The 24,403-nt window shown below is 35.5% G+C and overlaps 1 protein-coding gene across 2 annotated transcripts in view; it reads left to right on the top strand.

Annotated features, from left to right (window-relative positions):
• LOC150077783 (uncharacterized) overlaps positions 1-23,603 on the top strand; it is a 39,490-nt gene extending 15,887 nt beyond the window's left edge. For both annotated transcript variants that reach the window (XM_090384930.1, XM_090384931.1), the window contains exons 2-5: positions 1,131-1,384; positions 10,826-11,017; positions 18,074-18,163; positions 22,850-23,603. In XM_090384930.1, the coding sequence (XP_090241056.1) occupies positions 1,208-1,384; positions 10,826-11,017; positions 18,074-18,163; positions 22,850-23,056 (666 nt within the window). In that variant the 5' untranslated portion in view covers positions 1,131-1,207 and the 3' untranslated portion in view covers positions 23,057-23,603. The remainder of the gene's footprint in view (positions 1-1,130; positions 1,385-10,825; positions 11,018-18,073; positions 18,164-22,849) is intronic.
• Positions 23,604-24,403: the final 800 nt, after the last annotated feature.

Here is a 24,403-nt window from a genome sequence, read left to right as displayed (position 1 = left end):
CATGTATTTACCACAAATCCATACATGGTAATAGCAATTCATACTTGATACTATACATGGTAATAGCAATCCATACATGGTACTAAGTACTAAGTGTTACATATAGTAACAACCCTCCACACACACACACATATAGTAACACACATATAGGAGGGTTGTTACATATAGTAACAACCCTCCACACACACAGAGAGAGAGAGAGAGAGAGAGAGAGAGAGAGAGAGAGAGAGAGAGAGACATGTGGGGCCTTTACTATGCCACCGGCCTAGAACTGTTAATGTAAACTAATAGCAGGATTACTGTGCATTCAAATCTGGAGGATATTTATTTGAAAATTCATATGGATAAAGTCAGATATCCCAAAGCATTAACAAATTGGAAAAAAGGATATATATACATGTGAACTGCTCTAAATATCATTACCTATGGAATACTATTGATAGAATTACCATATTTATAGAGAAAGAAGATTTATTCTAAAGTGTACTGGGAAATTGCCTGAAAGATAGAGAAATCTGCAAGCAGATATTAAAAGTAAGGACATTTAATTACCAGTATTTTCTCAGCTTAAATTCAGCAGAAGTTTGGTTGAAATCATCAGTAAAAGCTTATTATTTGTTTGTGATAAGTATATTATCATTTTTATAATTTACATACATTAGTCTGTATTTGAACTAATAACCTTATTTCATTTTAAGGAGTTATTGTCTGCAATAGTTTTAAAATTATCATTAGTGATATGGATTATTAGCAGATAATCATCCACATACACAATTAGATGATCAAGTGTAAATTGTGTGGATGATGCAAATTTGTCTTTGAATATATATTTGCATAGATATAATACATTGTAAATCATATGAAATAGCACACTAGTCTTTGCCAGAAATTTGCAAATAGCAACAATATGCTATTTGCAAATTTCTTAAGTTGATAATAACGTTATTTCACTTAATTTACTTTTTTCTTGTCTTCTAATATGATGGTAATATTTCTGAAAATGTACATGTAATTTGTTCACAGATATTTGTGTTTCCTTGTACATATTCTGTATAATGTATAATTTTAAGTGATAAACAGGAGATCTAAGAAAATGACATAATATTCATAATAACTTTATTTGATTTCAGGGAAAAATATGTGTATAACCAGAGCTACCTTATCAGATCCTCATGTGTGTTAAATTTCCAATATATGGTGCTAAAATATGAGTTTCATAAAAACTCTGTTTGTTAAAATTGGCCGTCTCTTGCTTACTGTTATGGGTGCATTAAGAAGAGCACTATGTTGTAGAAGGAAACATCATGGAAATGATATGTTGTTACCCTTAACAGCAGATATACCCAATCATAATTCCATCCAGGAATTTCATTATGGCAGTAGGGTAAGACTATCAGCTTATTTATTTACAACAAAAATAGTGATTTATTATACACTCATGAGCCAAAACATTATGACGGCCTACCTAATAGCATGTTGGACCGCCTTTCACCATGATAACTGCTTGCACCCAGTGTGTCTTCAACTTCACAAGCCACGGAAGGTGCCCACAGGACCAGTTGGGCAGAAGGATGTCCCTGACTTTGGCAATAGAGTAAGGCACTTGTATGGACCTGTGAATGCTGAATCCCACAAATTTTTGATGGAATTGATATCAGTGGAACTTGGTGGCCAAGGGAGCTTGGACATGATCCTCAAACCATTCCTGCATGATGCGGACATGTGACATGGGGCATTTGACTTGTTGAAAGAGTTGATTGCCATCTGGATACATGGCCACCATGTGGTGCAAAACTTGTTCAGAAACAATGCCAAGGTAGAATCTAGCAGTGAGGGTGTGTTTAATGGGGGATCCAGTGATGTCCACAAAAATGTCTCCCAAACTATGAAACCATCATTGCTAGCCTGTTTTCGTCCAACCGTGTAGTCTGATTGCAGCTGTTCACTTGCTTGCTGTCGAATACACAGTCATCCGTTGGCATAATGGAGTTGGAGCCTTGATTCATCAGACCAGACAACTCTTTTCCAGGAGTGATGCTCCCATGCAGGCATATGTGTCCATGATGGTTGGTCAGCATGGGCACATGAACAGGTTGCCTACTCTGTGGGTATATTCACAAGAGCATCTGCTGGATGGTGAGCTCGGAAATGTTTTTCTTTGTGCCATGGTTGCAGTTTGTTGTTAATTGAGGGATTGTGAGCCATCTGTTGTGCTGGACAATGTATGCCAACTACCGTTCACCCAGTGATGATCTCCCATTCTGGGACATTTGGTAGGTGTCTCTTTTCAGACCATTCCTGCCACACCTTCACTATGGCAGCCCTTGAACAGCCAACGATGCTTGCAATTGCTGAGATGTTGGCACCACAAATCATTTCCCATTCAAACTTCATAAGATCCATTCCTTTCTCCATTGCATAGGCTTCTTACTGACAAACTTACAAGCAATACCCATGCCATCACTATATATGTTGTGTCAGTCAGTGATGTCACTAGTAGGTGCTGGGGCGCCTCCGTAGCCAGGTGGGAAGGAGCATCAGTGCATTGCACACGCTTCTTGATTAGACCGGGGTTCGAGCCCATCACCACCAAATACGGAGGATGCGGAAAGGTCAAGGGAATGACCACCGCATATCCCGGAGCAATATGGCCTTAGTTGCTAATGCTCCTAAAAACCAAATAACAAACAAACTAGTAGGTGCTGTATGATCTGTCCACTCACAGGGAGAGGTAGTCATAATATATTGGCCCATGAGTGTGTTTCATCTGCTAGCCATGATTTATCATTTCATTAAAATATGATTTTCGGACACAGTAATTTTTTTGTGTTTAGATCTTTCAACATTTATTTATTATAGTGACAATTATGAAAAAAACTCGTAGGTACATGGGGATCATTTTAACTATATTCAGTAAAGATTTTCCAAATTTTTAATAGTGTAACCAGTGAGGGGGGGGACAAACTTTTTGAAAGGTATTTAGAGTTACGGCTGGGTGAACAGAGTGCTTTAGAATGAAAAAAAAAGAGTTTTTTTAAAAAAAAACTGGGTGTCAAAGTGATATGCTGAATATCGATGGGTTGTGAAAGGTAAATAATCATTTAGAACTGCATTTACAGCATACCACTGTGTGCAGTATGCTACAGAATTAGTACTGTTCATTATAAAAGTTCAGATCTGGTTTGATTGATTTAATTTTTGATACTACTTTAACAGCCAAGGCTGTGAGGTGCCAAGTTGAAGAATAAAGAGAATCAAAGGTTATCAGAATTGAAAGAAAAAGCATGGAAACTTGAGGTATATACATTTGCATGTAATGACAGCACAGTAAAGTTGTATTAACTGACATCCATCCTAATATTAGTTGTGGACATCCATACGTTCTCTGAATGCAGTAGGCGATGGATGCGCAACTATCTAAATATTGGTATATGATAAATAGCAACTAGTAGATGCTACTAGTTGAAAGTCCTGTAGTACAAGTCTCATCTCTGCCAGCGACTGTTTTTGTGACTATACTGCAAGTTTCTTATTAGAACTTGGAACAGGGAACATTTACATATGATATATGCTCCAAGTCACTACAGCAATTTTCTGTTAGTGTGTGTTAACTGGTCTCGGTGTTGCTGTGTAACTGTTTTGATTATGTCTACATGCTTCCCCTGGACAGCATTAGCATTATGCTAATGCTAATGTAATAACATTATCATAACTGTTGGAGAGTGCTCCACTGCCCATGTACCTCCACACGGTTCGTGCATGATGGCACATCATTAACTGATAGCTGAAGTGGCATTCTGTTACTTGCATACTGATTACTTGGCTGCAGCCACATGTAAGAAGTTCTTCTAGGGTGTCAGGATATATTCTGTTCTGTAAATCAGTGCAAGTCATTTGGATAAATCATAATGAAATTATTGTTCTAGTTTCAGATTTATTAGTGTTTCAGCTTCCACTATGAAAGAATGAATGTTGAAATTTAAAGCAAAAGGGGTATCATATTCAACATCTGAGAAAGTGTGGAATTACCTGTTGTTTATTTTCTATATAGCTCTGATAACCTGCCCTGAAAGCAATAGTATGAATGAGTGCCTTAGACTTTTCAGGTTCAAGCAAAATTATTAGTGTTATTTCTGTAATTTGGAAGTAGGGGCCAACAAATTTGTTACAGATGTAGGTTTAAAGCAAAGAAATTTTGTTTCATTTTTAATATTCAGAAATGTTTTAGTTTCATTTGGTGCTTTGCACTTTTGAACAGTGACTTTCACTACAGATTAGCATTAGCATTAGCATTAGTAGAGGCATATGATGCAAGAAAGCAAGCTTATTCAGCATCAGCCAAAAAAAAAAAAAAAAAAACAACCACTACTCCCATTTCACCCCTCAATTCATTCGAAATACCTGTCCAGCTGAGCCTTAAATTTGTTTAGGCTATCAACTTCAACAACAAGCGATGGAAGTCTATTCCACAAACCAACTGCCCGCTGGCTAAAGGCAAATTTCCGCACATCTATCCGACATCCGTCCTTCCTCAATTTGAATTTATGCCCTCTCAGGTGATTATTCTGAGCAAGAGGAAGAATCCCATCGGCATTGAGCATGCTCAAGCCATTCAAAGCCTTGTACACCTCTATCAGATCACCTCGGCGATGCCTAGTCTCCAGGCTCTGTAATTTGCAAAACTTAAGCCTTTCTTCGTAAGAGCAACCCTTTGTTCCATTCACTAATCTTGTTGCCCTTCTCTGTACTCGTTCCAGCAGCTCTACATCCTTCTTGAAATGAGGCCTCCAGACCTGTATACAGTACTCAAGGTGTGGCCTGACCAATGCCTTATACAAGGGAATAATCACATCTCTGTCCCTGCTAGAAAAATTCCTGTATATCATTGACAAGACACCATGAGCTACTCTTGCAGCTCGTCTGCACTGCTCAGAGAACTTCATATCTGCCTGCACAATTACCCCCAGGTCCTTTTCATTCTCTACCACTGTCAGCGTAGTACCACAGAGTTGATACGTTGATCTGGGGTTACTGTTTCCCATATGTAGTACTTTACATTTGTCAATGTTAAACTTCATTTGCCACCTCTCAGCCCATCTGCTCAACCTTTCCAGATCCTGTTGCAGCAGCATAGTATCAGTAGTGTCCTTAACAACCCTGCCAACCTTTGTATCGTCTGCAAACTTGGACATTAAGCCTGATACACCATCATCAATATCATTTATAAATACAGAAAACAACAATGGACCCAACACTGAACCCTGAGGAACTCCACTAATAACATTAGTCCACGTTGAGCAGTGTCCATTGATTACCACTCTCTGTCTTCTGCCACTCAACCATCCCTTTATCCATAGCAGCAATTTGCCTCGAATGCCACACTTCTCCAATTTGTGCAGCAGTCTTCCATGTGCAACAGTATCAAAAGCCTTTCTAAGATCCAAATATATAATATCAAAGTTATTCCCTGCATCCAGTTCTCTTGTGACTGCATCATAGTATCCAATCAAATTGGTCAGACAAGACCTGCCCTTAACAAACCCATGCTGTGACTGAGCTATAATTGAATTCTTGTCCAGATGATCCTGCAGTGCTTCTTTAACCAGTGCCTCCATTAATTTTCCTGGAACCGAAGTTAAACTAACAGGTCTATAATTACTTGTGTCAGCCTTTGATCCTCCTTTGTGAATTGGGGTTACATTTGCACATCTCCAGTCCATGGGCACCTCCCCTGAGTCCAAAGAAGCTCTCATAATTATGGCTAGGGGTTTGCTTACTTCCTTTGCTGCCTCCTTTAATATAACTGGATAGATCCCATCCACCCCGGGTGCCTTTTTTATGTTTATCCTCAACAATTTCTCCTCCACTTTCCTCTCAGTTATTAGAAAATCATCTAGCTCACTGCCAATGTTTACTTCACCTACGACATTCCCCTTCCTGAATAACTCCTCATGTGTGAATGTAGATGCAAAATACTCGTTTAGATTGTTAGCCACCTGAGTTGGATCCTCAACTGTTGAACCATCAACATCCAGTGGACCAATCTGATTCATCCCTTTCCTTCTTGTGTTTAAATAGGTAAAGAACTCTTTTCTGTTTTTCTTTGCATCCTTTGCCAAGGATTTCTCATAATCTGCTTTTGCCTGCCTAATCTCCTTTGTGACTTGGTTACAGACCAACTTATATCTATCATAGGCTTCCACGTCACCCATTAATTTGTATGTATCCCATGCATTTTTCTTCTCTGCCATATGTCTCATTAGTTCATCTGACAACCATTTAGGCCTGAACCTTGAACAATATTTCTTGGTTGGTATGTAAAGCCTGGTAGCTTCCAAGATTAGTTCCTTGAATGCTTCCCATTTTGAATTTGCTGTTGGTAACATCATCAGTTGGTCCCACTGTATAGAATTTAAATACTGTCTCAGACCATCATAGTCGCCTTTACGAAAGCAAAAACCCTTCCCTTTACCTCTGATGGTAGTTACCTCCTTGAGTAAATCCCACTTCAGCACACTGTGATCACTGCCACCCAGTGGTTCATTTATCTGCAGATTCCTAATGCATGAAGAATCACTACTGATAATCAGATCAAGAGTATTACTCCCTCTAGTTGCCTCCCGAACATGCTGGTGTAGAAAACAATCATCCAATAAATCCACAAAAGCCTTGCTAGTGTGTGAGTGACCAACCCACAAATTCCAGTCAATATCTGGGAAATTAAAATCCCCCATTATAAGACTCTCTGATTTACTGGCCCATTCTATTTCCCTGTACAGTATCTTATTATACTCATCAGAGTCATTAGGCCTATAGCACACTCCTACTCTCAATTTTGATTTACCTATGCTTATGTCACACCAAACTGACTCAACACTGCACTGTCCAGCGATGTCAACTGGCTTCACTTCCTTGGATTTTATGTGTTTTTTAACTAATAGCATAACCCCTCCTCCCTTCCTATCCTGTCTATCCTTTCTGTAGACGTTGTACTCCCGAAATTCCAGTTCTGCATTCCTTATATCTGTGTGACACCACGTCTCTGATATCCCAACAATATCTGCCTTTGATGTTTTGAGTAATACCTCAAATTCATCAAATTTATTTACTAAACTCCTAGCATTAGTGTACACGCAAGTATACATGCACCTGTTTCTATTCTTAGCTACCCTAACACAACCCATGTGTTTACTTGTACCGCAATGACTTCCAGCAGTCTCTGAAATATGCTGCATCTTGTTTTTCAGGCTTCTGCTCATTCCAATAGAAGCAGTGCAAGAATCTCTTTCACCTCTGCCAGTGGCTACTGTTAATCCATTAGTCTTTGTGTCCCCCCAAGCTAGCAGTTTTCCGACCCACCTAACACTGCCTCGATAGCATCAGCAAATATTCTTGCACCCTTTCTATTTAAGTGTATCCCATCCCTGTAGAAGCAATCTCTCCTGTTAACAAGTACAGTCCAGGCTGAAAAAAATTCTACCCCTTCAGCCTTGCACAATCTTTCCAGGGCCGAATTGATCGACAAGGCTCTCGACAAGGATTTAATACATCTTCAAAGAATGTGCATACCTGAAGACAAGGTATTGAGTTATTTTTGTACTCTAACCTTAATTCAGCTTATGCTGCATATACTTTAAAAAACTCACTGCTTGGTTTAGCTGTGGTCATTATGAGGATGGGATGTGTGTGTCTGCAATTCTGCCCAGACATAATAAGTGGAATTATGTGCTGAAAGCCGTGTGGATTAACTTTAGACTTAAGAGAATCTGCAGGCCTCTAGGGATAAAATTGTTATCAGCATGGCCAGCACTTGTAGATAGAAGGAATCTGTTTTTCAGAGATACTATTCATTTGAACAAAGGTGGTGCAAGGATTTTTTCCAGTATCATTGAGGATACCTTAAAGGTTTAAGGAAACTGCAAGTTAGAGGGTAGAAGAGTAATATAGATCTGTTTATCTGATGATATGGGTCAAAATAATGCTTGCACTCACCTCAAAAATTCTTGTTTGTTGCTACAACAGCCATTGTTGGCAAGGCGTTCCCGAGAGGGTAGTAACATTTCAAATGGGTGAGATGAAAAAAAAGATGGGGAAACAAGCCTAAATAACTTCAAGGAGTGTGTCAGGGTAGTATAGAATAGAAGAGCATAGAATGTGTGTGGTGCGAGTTAGTTGAAAGCAATGGTATAAGTAGAGTGGGAGTAATCTGCAGAATGAAAAACTGTGAAGAGTATGACGACAGTCTTTACATGCAGATGGAATGGGCAAGTAAGTGTGAATGTCTTATCGTGGGTGACTTCAGTCTGCTCCAGATTGATTGGAACGGTGTAAAGATTGGTAGAGTAGTTAATGATCATTACCAAACAGTGCTTCTTCGGGATGACCTGAACAGGCTGCAAGAATAGTCAGAAAAGTGGCAGCTATGTTTTAATGCAACAAAATGCAAGGTCTTACACTTGGGGAATGGCAACCCCAAAATAAATTATACTTGGTGGGGTTGAATTAAAAACAGAGGAAGAAGAAAGGGATCTGGGAGTTATAATATGGGCAGATAAGAAGTTTTTTGAGCAGTGTAAACAGGCAGCCAGGAAAGCCCATGGTGTCCTATTGATGAATTATCAAACATTATCCTGTAGAGATACAGAGGTCATAATCTCACTGTATAAGGCAATTGTAAGACCATATTTGGAATACTATGTTCAGGTATGGAGACCTCATTTAAAAAATGACATTGAACTTCTTCAAAGGGTCCAAAGATGGACAACTGGAATGCAGAGATCAGTAAAAGGATGACCAGGCTCCCATTATGTAGGCTACAGAGCTCGGTAGCCAGGCACCTCAGAAGTGACCTGATTAGTGCTTTTAAAGCTTTGAGAGGGGTTAGTAAAATGAATGAAGGCAAAATTTTGAATTTTCACTGTTATAGAGAATTCCAGAACCAAAACCAAAAGCCTGGGCATAAATTCAAATTACAGGGGAAGAGGCTTCCTTGCACTACATGGCTATTGCTATTATCATACATATCCTTTCATGGCAACAGTGTATCCATCTACAATTGGGTTCTTCTAACAAGATAATGTGCCATGTTACAAGGCCAGAATTTTACAGAACTGTTTCCAGGAACATGTGAGCAAATTCAGAGTACTGCTCCCCCAGTCGCCACATCTCAATCCAACAGAATACCTTTGGGATGAGGTGACAAGGCTTTTTGGAGTAGAGATCTGCAACCATCCATTTGCAGCAACTGTGGTAAGCAATTGAGGAAATGTGGACTAGAATTCCTGGTGCACACTTTCAGTACCTCATTGAGTCTATTCCACAATGCATACCAGCTGTTCCGAGGACCAAAAGGGGAAACTGCTCACTATTAGGCAGGTGTACCTAATAAAGTGGACACTTGGTGTATAGGACTGAAGCAAGTAAAATATAACATCGTTGGTAGAACCAAATTTTTCAGTGCATATGAAGCCTATCTTGGAATGCCTATGAGTGATCAGGACAAGCTGTGATGGTTACAGGTTGGTATTAGAAGGATTGTTTACTGGTAGTCATAAATGTATGCATTTTGCTGTACCCAAATATGGAGAAAGCCCACAAATCATAATGGTAACTATTACTTTGAAATAGTTTCCTAAAACAATGTTTGTCTTCATTAGGTTTTTCAGTCAGTGGTCTGGAAATAATTTGAAATGCTGTTGTCCCTCCAGTTGTGGTTAGGTCATTCAGGCTTAGACTTCTTAGAAATGGTTACATTTGTCCATGTAGTCAATCTAAAGTAACTAATATTGTTTTTAATCAGATAACATTACCCATTAGATGAATCCATTATCCATTAAAAAACCTCAAGGCACTGCTGTGACTGGCAACTATTTGGCTCCATCAAACAACACGTACCCCTATTCACAGCCTTGTGTTGAGCAGTGAACATCAAATCAGGCACAGCAGATTTTTTGAGACCAAATTTGGGCATTGTTAGTGAAGAGCATGGGGTGAGATTCCACTGGGACACAATCAATGGAGATGAGGTACCAAGCAAGGTGGGATGAAGCTATGATGTGTGACTGTTTCTAGTTCTTAGTTCAGGTTGACTCGGGCTGACCACAAAAGACAAAGACGATAAAATGTATATTTTTAAGAAAATTTGTTTTGATTGTTCTGAGGAGGGGGGGATTCTACATTTTAATTTAATTTTCTTATCTTGTTGTTTACTTTTAGCAAAGATTAATACCTTATTAATCTTTGCTACTAAATCCGATGTACATGGTTATATTGCATATTTATTTTTCTTTCATTTCTTTTGTTTGTGGATGACACAAATAGGAAAACCATTTGTGCTACCCACAAACTAAGGTTATATTCAGAATCGGCATGCTCAAATTTATAAAGAAATACCAAGAGATGCAGATAAACAGATCTTTTTGAAAAATTGTTACATAACATAATATTAAAATTTAAAAAAAAATAGAAAAAGTCTTATATCAAAACAAACTGGGCAATCACATGACCTCTATATTTCTACACAACATACAGTTATATAGGAGTCTCAAATGTTGGGGCTGAGTATAAGGTTCATATGCGTGAATTGGATGGAGTGTATCCCATCATGTTCTTCACTTTTGATTCAGAGATTCAGAATGAAATGTACCAGTATATGCTATTGTATTTGTGTCTATAAAATATATATTATTTAAAATGGCTGCTTTAAATTACTATTAATATAAAATATATTAATAGTAACATATTTTATATATAAATGTCTTGTGAGGTAGTACCTTAATCGTCTCCTTTTTCCAAAGAAAAGGACATAAAATACTTACTTTTACAGGTATCAAATCATACTGATTTACAGAGTTGGGAAGTTTGGAATGAAGATGATCACCCTACCTCTATATCTGTTGAGACAAGTCATAGGAAATTTAGCAATGGTTCAATGCGAACATTGGATCAACATGAAGAGGATGAGGAGGAAAATGATTATTTTAAGGATATGGTTCCAGAATTTAAGAGGCCAAAGAAGGTCAGTTAATATGATTTGTAAACTAATGTTAATTTATGTGGTTTCTTTTATGTTTCTAGAGACTTGGTTCTCTTTTCAGTGAAATTTGAAAGTATCTGATATCCTTAAACAAGTTAATTAATGTACACAGTGTGTTGCATTTTAGGTGCATTTGATTTTTTTTTATTAAATTAATTGATTTTTTATTTTTATTTTTCTGTGATTAATCATCATCATTCTACTCTTCCATTTGGCACGGGTTGAGTCCCTATTTAGATATCATCCTCCATTGTTGTCGATCTCTTGAACTTGCATCATTTGTTGATAACTCTGAAAGCCTGTGTTTTCCTTTAGGCATTGGAGCCATTTTCTTTTGGGTCTTCCTGGTGGTCTCTTATCTCCAATTCTTCCTGTCAGTACTACATTAGGCAGCCTGTGTTGTTTCATCTGGTTCACATGTCCAAACCACTGAAGTTGTTTTTCTTTTGTAGATCTGCTCTATTATTCTGTGTTCAAAATTTAGATCTCTCCTGACTTGTTCATTAGTTTTATGTTCTCTCCAATTTGTTTTATTGATTTTCCTTAGACATCTCATTTCAAATGACATTATTTTTTGCCTTTCTTATTTATTCTCCAATTCTTTGATCCATAAGTTGCTGTGGGTATGATGACAGTTTCATATACAGGCAGTTCTCGCTTTACGAGTTCCTGGGTTTACAAGTTTTTTTTTCACGTATCAACAAAATCAAAAATATGAGCATTAATTGCAAAAAATGAATGTTAAACATTCATAAATACCGCATTCCAAACCACGTGCATAGCTTTACAGTACAGTGTACCCCGTTTTACGATATTAATCCGTTACCATCGTATCGCGAAAATATCGTAATGTGAACCCAATAACACATTGTTTTTTGGTAATTGGTTCCAAACCTCGGAAGTTGAAATTTTCGCTATATGACTCTCTAAAAGGTCGTTTTTATAGTCCAGATCGTATTAGTTACCAATTCAAATCACTAAAATGCACTACATTTTCATCGTTATAATATGTTTTGTTATAAGAATCAATTTTGAACGCTTTGTGACATTTTTCTAAAGCACATTTCTGGAGGTCACGACCATAAAACAATTTGCACTTTCTGGTTTATTGGGCTTGTCTGTTACTGCAAGCAGTTATTAATGGGTAGTAAACTCGATGTTATTGCATTTGCGAAAATACCGATAGCTGGAATTGTGTGGTTTTTGCATTATTATGGTGAAATGTGTTTCCCCTTTACTGAAATCTTCAATTGTATAAAAAACATAAATAAATTTTCAGAATCTTCACTTCATTCCTTTTTTTTTTTTTTTAAGCTTTGTAAACGTGTTACTCTGCGCAAATCGTGTTAGTTGCAATTTGTGTGTTCCGTTAAAAAAATGCTTATGCATGCTATTGAAATTTATAAAGAAAAGAGAAGATTATCTTGGAAACAAACACCACTTGAAGCATTTCTGAAGAAGACGACTCCTTCTGCAACAAACTAACGAGTGCCGAGCCAATAATAAGTGATCAACGAGCGTGCATTTAGTCAATGATGAAGAATAAACATTCTTTAAAATTTGTAAGTCATAAATAATTTCTTTATTATTATAATTTGCTTGATTTTACAGGCTGCGTTTTAATTTCTTTGGATAAATCAATCATTGTTTAAACAAACTAATTAGCTAACTAATTTCATTGTTGAGAACGTAACCTCTATTTTTAATATTCTATGGGATTTAATTAATTAAATTAATTAAAATTAATTAATTAAATTAAATCTAATCTAATTTAATTAAATCCCAGTCTATGGGATTTAATTCCTACTTTACGAGATTTTGCTTTACGAGCGTGCATTAGGAACGGATTAACTCGTAAAGTCGAGAACTACCTGTATAGTTTAATTTTTAGACTATTTGAGATTTTATTGCTCTTCCATATGTTATTGAGTTTGTTCATGTTTGTCCATCCGATGTTCAGTCTGTGATTAATTTGGTCAATATTACTTAGGTTTCCAGTTATTAGAGAGCCCAGGTATACAAATTTTTGTACTTGTTCTATTTGTTGATTTTGGATGTTTATGTCTTCTATGTTTTTTCCGATTTGCATTACTTTGGTTTTATTTATATTAATATTAATTCCATAATTGTTGCTTGCTTTATCGATGTTTGTTAATATTTCTTTTAGTTGTTCTTTGGTTTCTGTTAAAATCACAATATCATCTACATATTTTATGTGGTTTATGTTTTTTTTTAATTTTATTATTGTGCCTCTTTTTTCTTCAATTGATTTCATTAGTTCTTCTAGGTAGATATTAAATAGATATGGAGATAAAGGGCATCCCTGCATCACTCCTTTCTCTATTTCAAATTTCTCTGTTTTAAGGTTGTTAAATTTTACTATTGCTCTTGTATTTTTGTAGAAATTGTTTACAAACATGATTATTTCATGATCAAGTGGGATTTTTTGTAGTTGCTTCATTAAATTTTCTCTGTTTACAGAGTCAAATGCCTGCTTGAAATCAATGAAGCACAGATAAAAGAGGTTTCTTCTTATTCCAATATTTTTCTGCACTGATGTTTAAGTGTGAATATTTGGTCTATTGTTGATCTGTCTTTTCTAAATCCTGCTTGTTCTTCCCGTATTGTTTCTTCATATGTTTTAAGTATCCTATTTTGTAAGATCCTTATAAATATTTTATATATATAGTTTAAAAGGGTAATGGGTCTATAATTCTGACAATTTTCTTTATCTCCTTTTTTTGTGTATAGGTACTATTATTCCACTTTTCCAGTCTTCTAGTATATCATCTGTAAATAAAATTAGATTAAACAATTGTGCGAGGTGTTTTAACATTGCATCGCCTCCAAATTTCCATAGTTCTGCTTGGATACCATCATTTCTGGGTGCCTTGTCATTCTTCATTTGGCTAATTGCTTTCTGAACTTTTGTTATCGAGGGTGCTTTATCTCTTCTATTATCTAAGGCAAGAACGTTTTTTTCTTTCCCCTTTGAACAGAGTTTGGTAATATTCTTTCCATATTTTTTAAATTTCTTATGTGTTTCCTGTTTTTATATTGTTTTTATTTTACATCGTCAGTATTTTCTGGATGTATGTTTTAGAGAGTTATTTTATAACCCGGTAAGTTGTTTTAGAGTCGTGACATTTATTTGCCTCTTCACAGTGCTTTGCTTTGTTTTCCAACCATTTCCTTTTAGCAGCTTTACATAGACAACCTTTATAGGTTGTCTATTTTGTTTTTTAGGGCTTTATATTTTTCCCTTTTGTCTTGACTATTTTCTTTGTTTAGGAGGTTTTTCATTTGTCTTTTTTCCGTCCATACATCTAAAATTTCTGCTGTAATCCAAGGATTATTTGGTTTTGTTCCCAAGGTTTCTAAGGCTGCATCTTTAGTCATTTGTTTAGTTTTCTCCCATATATTTCTGCAGATAATGAATAGTTTATATCTTTTAATTTTTCATGTAGTGTTTTCCCATAAATTTCCTTTATTTTGTCTTCTTCAAATCGTGATATATTTAATGTTGCTCTATTGTTCTTTAGCTTCGTATTTTTAAATTTCCATTTAATTGTTGCTGCTAGCAGTTCATGGTCGGTGTCAAAATCTGTACTTATAAGGGTTTTAACATTTTGAATGAATGATTTCCAGTCGTTATTTATTAAAATGTAGTCGATACAGTTTATTATTATCACAGTATAGTCAATACTATGATTAATAGAAGTGAAAAACAAATATAATTATCTCCTTATCAGTTAATTACTAAGATTATAACTTGTATAATAACTTATAGAACACCTGATAAAACTCTATAGTTTTAAGTTCTCTAAGCAGCTGTTCAGTTTAATTTCAGCTTATCATATTTATTAGTCTCTATCATATAATTTTAAGTCTCTTTTCTCTCTGTATATATGTATCTCTTCACAAGAAACTTCATAAGCCTTACAATACAGACAAAGTGTGCACAGACTGTCTAAAGCTAACAATACATTAAAGCTACATTTAATCTGTGAATTTCTTTTTTCCATAATAGTTTCCAAATTTTATGGAAAAAAGAAATGTTGCCGGATTTCTATTTGTCCGATTTTAATGAAATTTGAGATGGTGTGCCAAATCTTTCTATATGAACCAAATATAAAATTTTATGAAAATTCATCCACTGGGAGTCCCTATGTTATGTGCGGATGACAGACAGACAGACAGACAGATAGATGGACATGGTAAAGACAATAGGTGCATATATATATATAAATATATGCGAATGCACCTATAAAGGCTTTTAGCTTCATGCTAATCCCTTTACACTTAACCTGTATAGGAATTCTTTTACCTTTTTTTTTATTATTATTATTATTATTAAAGGCACACAAAAGCATCACTCCTTGGTTGACTTACACATCAGCTGACCTTGTTCCTTATCATAAAGTTGCTTTGGTATTGCACTGGGAAAGCTAGCTAAACTCTCGAAAAATAATTTTTGGCAACAATAACAAACAGAAAGCTCCAAGGGTTCACCACCCTTGGAGCTTTCTGTTTGTTATTGTTGTTAATATGTCAACCCAGGGTCAGATGGTGAAAGGAGATATGATTTTTCAGGATGAGAATTCTTGCCCTTTTCCTAGAGGCAAAAGATTCGTGTTAAGTATTTAAAGTTAATAAAAGTTAGTACTTCTGAAAGTTTCAGTTCATCCATACTCATAGTGCATCATCAGATAATTTGTGGAGATCAAACCCTAGCCAGTGTTGTATGGCCTGGGTACAAGAAAGTCAACCAAATAGCACAGTTTTTTGTTCACTCGTGACTGTTAACTCTTTTGCACGAGCATACGCACGCGCATACTTTTTTTCATGTGAGGGACCAAAGAAATATGAGCATGTATATGCATTCTGAAGTTTCTTTCAATGCAGTATCAACAAGTTACATTTGTATAGATTAGATTCTCTTGAAACTGTACAGAGCTGGCTGCTATTTACAACTGTGTTTTCGAATAATTGGTGTCATTATTATATTTACAATAGTTTCAAAAATGAGCATGGGAGGACATCCCCTTTCAACAAGATTCAAGGCTATGTTGTTACATAAGCCAAAATAGAAGAAATTCTTTGGAATTCACATCCAGAAGTTTGTGAAACTGAATCAAATAAATACTTATATAAATGTAGTGGATATTACTGCCAAAATAAAGTAACAACGAGTTTTTTTGTATGATTTTTTTCCCTTTATTTTTTCAATTTTTTAAAAATAAAATTTTGATTTTGATTTGATTTTTTACATAATCGAATAATTTGATTTTATTTTTGACATCCAATAATCCAACTCTGATGTTTGGCTATAAAGTCAGAATTGGAAAAAAATTAATGTTTAGTAGCATTTTATACACACAGTCTTTAATTTTTTACAAACTTCTAAATTCTTTGGGAAAAAACTCACTCCAGTAGTGTCAAGAAACCTACACCCAAAAGGTTTGGTTCTACTATATATCCAATAAAAAAATTTTGAATAATATATATACCAAAATTATCTAGATGTTGAATAACCTCTTATCAAATTTTTTAATTTATGTTTACAGTAATTTTTTTTTAAATATATGGTTTTCTGTAGATATAGATGGGATGGGCAGTTTAGATTAGATGGATTAGTAGTAAGGTGATTTTGGCCATTTAGATTTGCAAATTGTGTATATTTTAATGCCGTGTCTGAATGCAGGATAGAAAAAAAAAAATTCAGGAAAATTCCTATATATGCTTGAAACTGGCTGACCCAGTTTGCTTATAAGGATTATGATAACAATTTTAAGACACTTATTCCCCCCCCCCCCCACACACACAACTTTTTAAGCTGGAGACCCAACACATTCAGTGATTGGCTAGTAGAACATGATCACAAAATAGCTTCAAAATGAAGAAATATTTTGTTGATTAGCATTAGCATTAGCATTAGTAGAGGCATTTGATGCAAGAAAGCAAGCTTATTCAGCATCAGCCAAAAAAAAAAAAAAAAAAAACCCACTTCCACTTCACCCCTCTGTTCGTTCAAAATACCTGTCCAGCTGAGCCTTAAACTTATTTAGGCTATCAACCTCCACCACAAGGGATGGAAGTCTGTTCCACCAACCAACCACCCGCTGGCTAAAGGCAAATTTCCACACGTCTATCCTACATCTGTCTTTCCTCAATTTGAATTTATGCCCTCTCAGGTGATTTCTCTGAGCTAGAGGAAGAATCCCATCAGCATTGAGCATGCTTAAACCATTCAAGGCTTTATACACCTCTATCAGATCACCTCGCTGGTGCCTAGTCTCCAGACACTGTAATTTGCAAAACTTAAGCCTTTCTTCGTAAGAGCACCCCTTTGTTCCATTCACTAATCTTGTTGCCCTTCTCTGTACTCGTTCCAGCAGCTCTACATCCTTCTTGAAATGAGGTCTCCAGACCTGTATACAGTACTCTAGGTGTGGCCTGACCATCGCCTTATACAATGGAATAATCACCTCCTTATCCCTGCTGGAAAAATTCCTGTATATCATTGACAATACTCCATGAGCTACTCTTGCAGCCCATCTGCACTGCTCAGAGAACTTCATATCTGCCTGCACAACCACCCCCAAGTCCCTTTCATTCTCTACCACTGTCAGTGTAGTACCACAGAGTTGATACGTTGCTCTGGGGTTGCTGTTTCCCATGTGTAGTACTTTACATTTATCAATGTTAAACTTCATTTGCCACCTCTCAGCCCATCTGCTCAACCTTTCCAGATCCTGTTGCAGCAGCATAGTGTCAGTAGTGTCCTTGACATGCATGATGCTTGATAACTGTACAACACCCTGTGATCTCTCTACATTGTCTGTGTATGGGCTCAATCACAGGACATTTGTAATAGTGACTATTGTATATTATCCCAGAACCATAACAAGACATAACTCTAATGTATCATTGAAAAAGTTTTATTTATTTGCATTATATAGCTAATTGCCAACATTTCCTTTTAGATATTGTTTAATTAATTCATTAGCCTGAACAGAATTATTTCTTTTATTTCAGTACAAGATTCAGCATTCAGAAGAAACAAGATATAATGCTCAAGGCCATTCTAGTCGTCTAACCCTTGACCTACATACGCCTATTATACAGGTGACTTTTTAATACAAGTTGAACTATCAGTTTTTATTATGAATCAGTATCTTCCAGGTGTGTGTGTGTGTGTGTGTGTGTGTGTGTGTGTGTGTGTGTGTGTGTGTGTGTGTGTGTGTGTGTGTGTGTGTGTGTGTGTGTGTGTGTGTGTGTGTGTGTGTGTGTGTGTGTACTCCCTTGAAAACCTGTTCTATTTAGTTTAAATTATCACAGTATTAAGTGCAGTTTGAAATTTCTAATATGCTGGCTGAATAGTATTCCTAGCAACAAAAAATTAAAAGGAAACTTAAAATTTAAATGAGTGTGAATTGCATTGCTGAATATTTTTAATTGGAGAAGCATATCCATAAGAAATTCTTTATTGTTCAGTGTTTATGATAACACTATTGTTGCTAATGTTTGATATTTTTGTTCTTATTATTCAACATATTGTTAGAATTGAGAATAAAATTTTAAACTGTTTTTTTCCTCAACACGCAGGCATAGCCTTAATTGCTTTGGCTTAACAACAAACAAACAAGAAACAAACACAGATGTACAAGGCATTTGATAAGGTGCCTCATGATCATTTAATTGAAAAATTAAAAGTTACATGGTATCTGTGACTCATTGCTCTCATGGCTACAGAGCTATATAATGAAGTGTTACCACGATGTTATCATCAGTCAAGTGAACTTTGACCCTTTTATCCCACTAAGTGGAATGCCTCAGAGTTCTCTCCTTAGTCTTCTGCTTTTCATAGCTTTTATTAATGACCTTTCTTTCATCACCACCTCCAGATTTTTGAATTGCTCTTTATGCAGACAACCTTAAAATCTATTCAAGGATGTAACAGGCTCCAAAGGTATAACACATTCTACTGATTGGCCTCTCAATTAACTCCTTTAAGTGTCAAGTAATTTCTTTCTCATCCTGCAGATCCTCACAACTAATGAATCAGGAATACATAATTCAGTGGTTGTAGACAGGTGTATCCAAGTCATCGACCTTGTGGTGTTCTTTTCTGCCAATGTGAAATTTGATGCCCATATTCTAAAAATTACTAGTAAAGCTTCCAAAACACTTTAATTCATCAAAAGGAACACTTATAAGTTTAAAGACTATAAATGTGCTGTTATTTTATATAAAGCCACACTACTGCTGATTCTTGAAGTCAGCTCACTCATCTGGAATCCTCATACCAAGAGTTAATTAACAAAACAAAAGCAGTTCAAAAAAATTTAGTGTGTTATCTGACATTCTGCAACCTCTTATTTTATCACTCAGTACATTATGAATTTCTGTGTAATTACTTTCATATAACACCTCCAAGCACCACCAGAAGAATTATTGCTGACATCATCTTCCTTGCCAAATTATTCACTAGAACCTATGAAGCAATTGACACTGTAAGCAAAATCAACTTCCATGCTCCTCCTAGACAAATCAGAAATCTCATGTTTGTTTCATCTTGGCTCTGCCAACACAGGTATTATGAAGGACTTGCCACATTATAGCCTTAGCTGTTTGTGCACCAGAAAAACAGAAACCAAACCAAACAGGTATTATGAATTTTAGGCAGCTAAACAATTACCAAGCAAATGATTCTCTCATTGATTTTTGACAACTCTCGTTCTCAACAAATTCCATCAGCGAGTACACCACCTTTTTCAGACTATGAAGTTAATAGATCTTAATAAACTTATGTGATATATATATATTTATTAAAAAATTTTTTCACTCTTTAATGCTTTATCTTTTATTATTATTATTATTAACTATATGGTACAAGAAAGCCTGAGGGTTTTGCTGCACCAGCCAAAAATAAGTTTCTGAATTACCCTGAGAGAGAGAGAGAGAGAGAGAGAGAGAGAGCAAGAATCAGAAGTAGAAGGGAATCACCAAGAAAGAGAAGAATGATGATATCCAGCTTGGGACCCTGGATGTGCCAAGCCCATACTCACCAGATGTGAGCCCCTGGGGTTGTTGAATTTAGTTGTTAAACTAATTTATTGGCTCTTAGATACACCATTTGTTATTGGTTTCCTATAATGTACCTTGTTTTTAAAAAAAAAAAGGTTTTTTTTAGGTAACTGCCAAAAGAGATGAAGTATCTCTCAGCAGATTCATTAAATGTTCTGTTATTATTCTTTCAATTTAATTTACCAATTTTTTGTATTGGTTTGAATTGGCTTAACAGGTAAAAGAGATTGGTTAGTCTCAGCAAGCATATAATGTCTTTTTTCATCCAAAATCCTTGTTTTCTCTTTTTGCCCTCTATGCTAGATGGCACTGGATTAGTATGATCAGTTTGTCAAAAATTCTTTATAGTCATATATGGGCATTCTGGATTTTTTACATGGTAAGATGCTGCCTCTCTTTTTTTAAATAGTTGATGGGAGGATCCTGTGAGTGTTTTTGGGGGGGGGGGAGGATGTGAACAATGGATATTGAGGCATTCCTACAGGAAACGTTTCCACAGTTGGTCACAGTATTATAGACTTAAGAAAACATTTATTGCTAACAAATTTATTTTTAATAGAGAAACTTAGAATTCAAAATAGTATAAGCTGGTATGAGGATCAGCTGGGTGTGATCCACTGGATTGCTACACAGCATATGCGCAGCTGTGGAAGAAAGAGTGGAACTACTTTTGGTTGTAAACCTTGCTGATGTTCTGAGGGGTATGGGTCAGATGGGGCTGTGCTGAAACTGAAAAAATCATATTAAAGAACACATTTCAGCCAGAAGAAAATGGAATATGGTGAGCAGTGACATTGTGTCTCACTACATCTCACTTGACTCACCTCAGTACCTAACATCTTATCTGTGGTGCACATGCACATACACACGCACACACACACACACACACACACACACACACACACACACACACACACACACACACACACACACAGATTTTCTAGAAACATTGTTTATCCCTCCATTTCCATCAACTATTTAAAAAAGAGTGGTGGCATCTTTACCATGTTAAAGGTGAACATATCTAGTGTATAGATAAAAGGGCCTATGTTCATGATATTGATGCTTCTGTTGTTGAGCTCTAAGTAAGTGACAGAAATAATTTTTTTTGAATAACAGGACAACTGTTGCTAAAGATATTGTTTGTTCTTATTATCCAGTAGTCAGAATAAAGAAATTGTGCAAAACTTGTGCATTTCTAATTATTTCTTGCTTTTTGTCCCAAAAAACTAAATGGTGTATAAAATCAACTAAGTACCTTGATTGATTTTATACAGCAATTTTTTTTATGTGCTCACTAGAAGGCTAAGTTGATTTTGAAGTGAGCACACAATTTGAATTTCTTAGTTAAGAAAATTTATTTTCCTGATTAAAGATTTTTTACAGGTGAAACTAGTTTTGCATTTCTCAGGAATAAATGTGGCATAATTGGGATAACATATTAAATTGGATACTCTTAAACAGGTTTTGGTGCACTGCTGTCATTCTTATAACAGAATTCTGCTCTGTCTCATAGAATGTGTTATGGATTTTTTTTTTATAGGATTTAACCTGCCAGAGGACACACATTTTTTGAAGTGGCATCACATATGTAGAGATTGAGCCAATCTCCAACTTTAAACTCTTATATTGCAGCCATTTTTGAGTAGTTTGTATTCATTTTTTTTCCCACCCATTATCATAGCTGTGTGGACTAGAGTCCATACAACTTTGATAATCTAAATACAAAATATCGTTTCCATATTACCAGCAGTTATTTAAAAAAAAAAAAATACAATTCCTAAGGAAGATGGATTTTTCGGTCAATTTTTTAAATCCTCAATTTTAAATAGTGTGAAAATAAACATTTCTTGTTGAATTTTTCCCTATTAATAAAGAATATCTTTATTTCTTTCAGAATATTTAATATCACATTCATATCTACAAGTAATTATTTTTAATAAAATATTTAAATGTACAACTCACAAAATAATTATGATGCTGCATCATATTAGGATTCATCAGTCATTTTAAACAAAAAATGAAAAGGATACTGTTCTCACTGAAAACTAAAATTTCAAGCTTATAGCTGCAATAGTTATTTTTTAATAAAATTAATCTGGCACTCTTTCAGTGGAATTGTGATGGACGAGTTGTTACATAAACAAATGAATAAAAACAGTTTTTCTAAATTATTTACATAAGTTCCCTTACTCACCATGAAATCATCAAAGGAGTTACTTCAACTTGTAAACAAATCGTCAGATGTCATCATGTAAAGTGGTAAACCATGCAGATGGCTGCCTCCACCAAAAGACAGTAGCCAAATAGCCAGGTGGTGTTTCACACATGGCTTGTCACAGATGTGTTATCAGCTCCTGAAAAATTGCAGAAGAAAAAAAAAGGGGGCTTCTTTCAAAGCTAGTAGGACTGACCAAGACACTGTTTTGGTTAGTCCTAAACAAACAAAAAAAAATAGTTTTTTGTTGTATAGTAACATTTCATAAAAAGATAGAATTAGTTCTTGTCGGGCTAGGACTATTCTTCCTTTGTTTTCAAAAGCTCTGAAAATCATGGACTTGGCTCAATCCCCACTATGCCTTTCTGGGGAGTTGGAGGGGTTTAAGAGTATTTGTTTTCAATAACTGAAGTTGTTTGTTTCTTTTCTCAGCATATTTTAGAAAGGCAGTGTTTAAATAGTAATTAAAATGCCATTTTTTTATATCTTTTTTATTATTATTCTAGAATGAATTAGGAATTTTTGATGAAACTGTTCCAAGTTGGGAGGATGCAGCTGCTTTAGATGATGTGTGGGACACAGAAAGTGCTATTAAAGAGAAAAGGCATGCTGAAAGAGAAAAAAGACTGGCAGAGCATCAGCGTAGGAAACATGACAGAGAAACCAAACGAACGGGGAAACAAGACCAAATAATTGCCTCTAAATTTAGCTGACAAAATAAGTGATGTGCTACAAATAAATGATTGTGGGACATTTTTGAATTTAAACTGCAGTGTGGGAGGCTGATAACAAAAAAGAGCAGGTGTGATTCTTACTGTAAATTCAAAATTAATACCATATTTTGAATAACATTGAAACAGCCAGGATGGATGGAAGGAAATACCAACTTAAAAATTGTTATTCGGGTCATGTGGTATGATTCTATTAATAGAATCAGGTTAAAGTTACTCTTTGATTAATGTAGAGACTGTACAAAAAAATTCAGTGTGTAGGACTTACAAGCTGTGGTTAAAACTCATTGTAAAGAGACATACCTTTTAAAACACTTATATTTAGAGATTATACAAATATTATATATAACGAGAAGGAACCATGATGCTTCCAACTGATTTGTGAATACTTTAGGACATTTGATCTTAACCTTTAAAGCAGACAACACCCTTTTTGTTCTCAAAATATGTTCTTGCATCCCTTACCAAAAATCGTTCAATTAGGTAAGTTCTTTAAACTTATGATATAAACATAAGCATTATAGATAGATTGGGGAGATACAAACCAAGTTAGTTCTTTTTAAAGTTTAGGTAAAAAAAACTGAAATGACAGAGGAATTATATATTTATTTTAATTTATTGTTAAAATTAATTTACAAGCTCAATGACTCTTCTGCTTTGTTTCTATTCAATAATATTCATGAAATAAGGCACTTTTTTGGAAATGGTCACATGAATGTTATCACTCATGTTTCAGCGATTTCTGGCCTTTGTTTTGATATGTATGAGTGGAAAAAATCCCACATAAGTGAGTTGTTGCAAATGGGACAAGAATCTTCAGTGCTGTCTTGGCCAGTAATTCAGTTAATGATTTTTTCAGCTTCACTGTTTCAAATTCCATTTGAATTTGTCCATCGGCTCCTAATTCACTGAAATCATCTTTCATTAAATCACTATCATTGATGGAATCAAGGTTAAAAAGAAATGGATCTGGCATCCATTTCTGTGCTACATGAATATCTCCCATGGAAAAATATCCTTGGAAGGAGTTACTTAACTGTTGCACATGCCCTGTAACTTTGAGTGCAATGGTGATTCCCTCATTTTCCAACACAAAAGTTTCTTTGAGCAAAGAAAAATTTTCAAAATTTCTCTTCTCAACACACTTTATCCAGATTGAAAGTTTTTTTTTTTTTTTTTTTTTTAGGAGCATTAGCAACTAAGGCCATATTGCTCCGGGGATATGCGGTGGCCATTTCCTAACCTTTCCACATCCTCCATATTTGGTGGTCACGGGCTTGAACCCCGGTCTAATCAAGAAGCGTGTGCTACGCACTGCTGCTTCTGCCC

This window comes from Mastigoproctus giganteus, chromosome 11, assembly GCF_048544385.1.
Source record: "Mastigoproctus giganteus isolate SK-2022 chromosome 11, ASM4854438v1, whole genome shotgun sequence".
Classification (NCBI taxonomy): domain Eukaryota; kingdom Metazoa; phylum Arthropoda; class Arachnida; order Uropygi; family Thelyphonidae; genus Mastigoproctus; species Mastigoproctus giganteus.
This window is presented reverse-complemented; position numbering and strand designations above follow the sequence as displayed.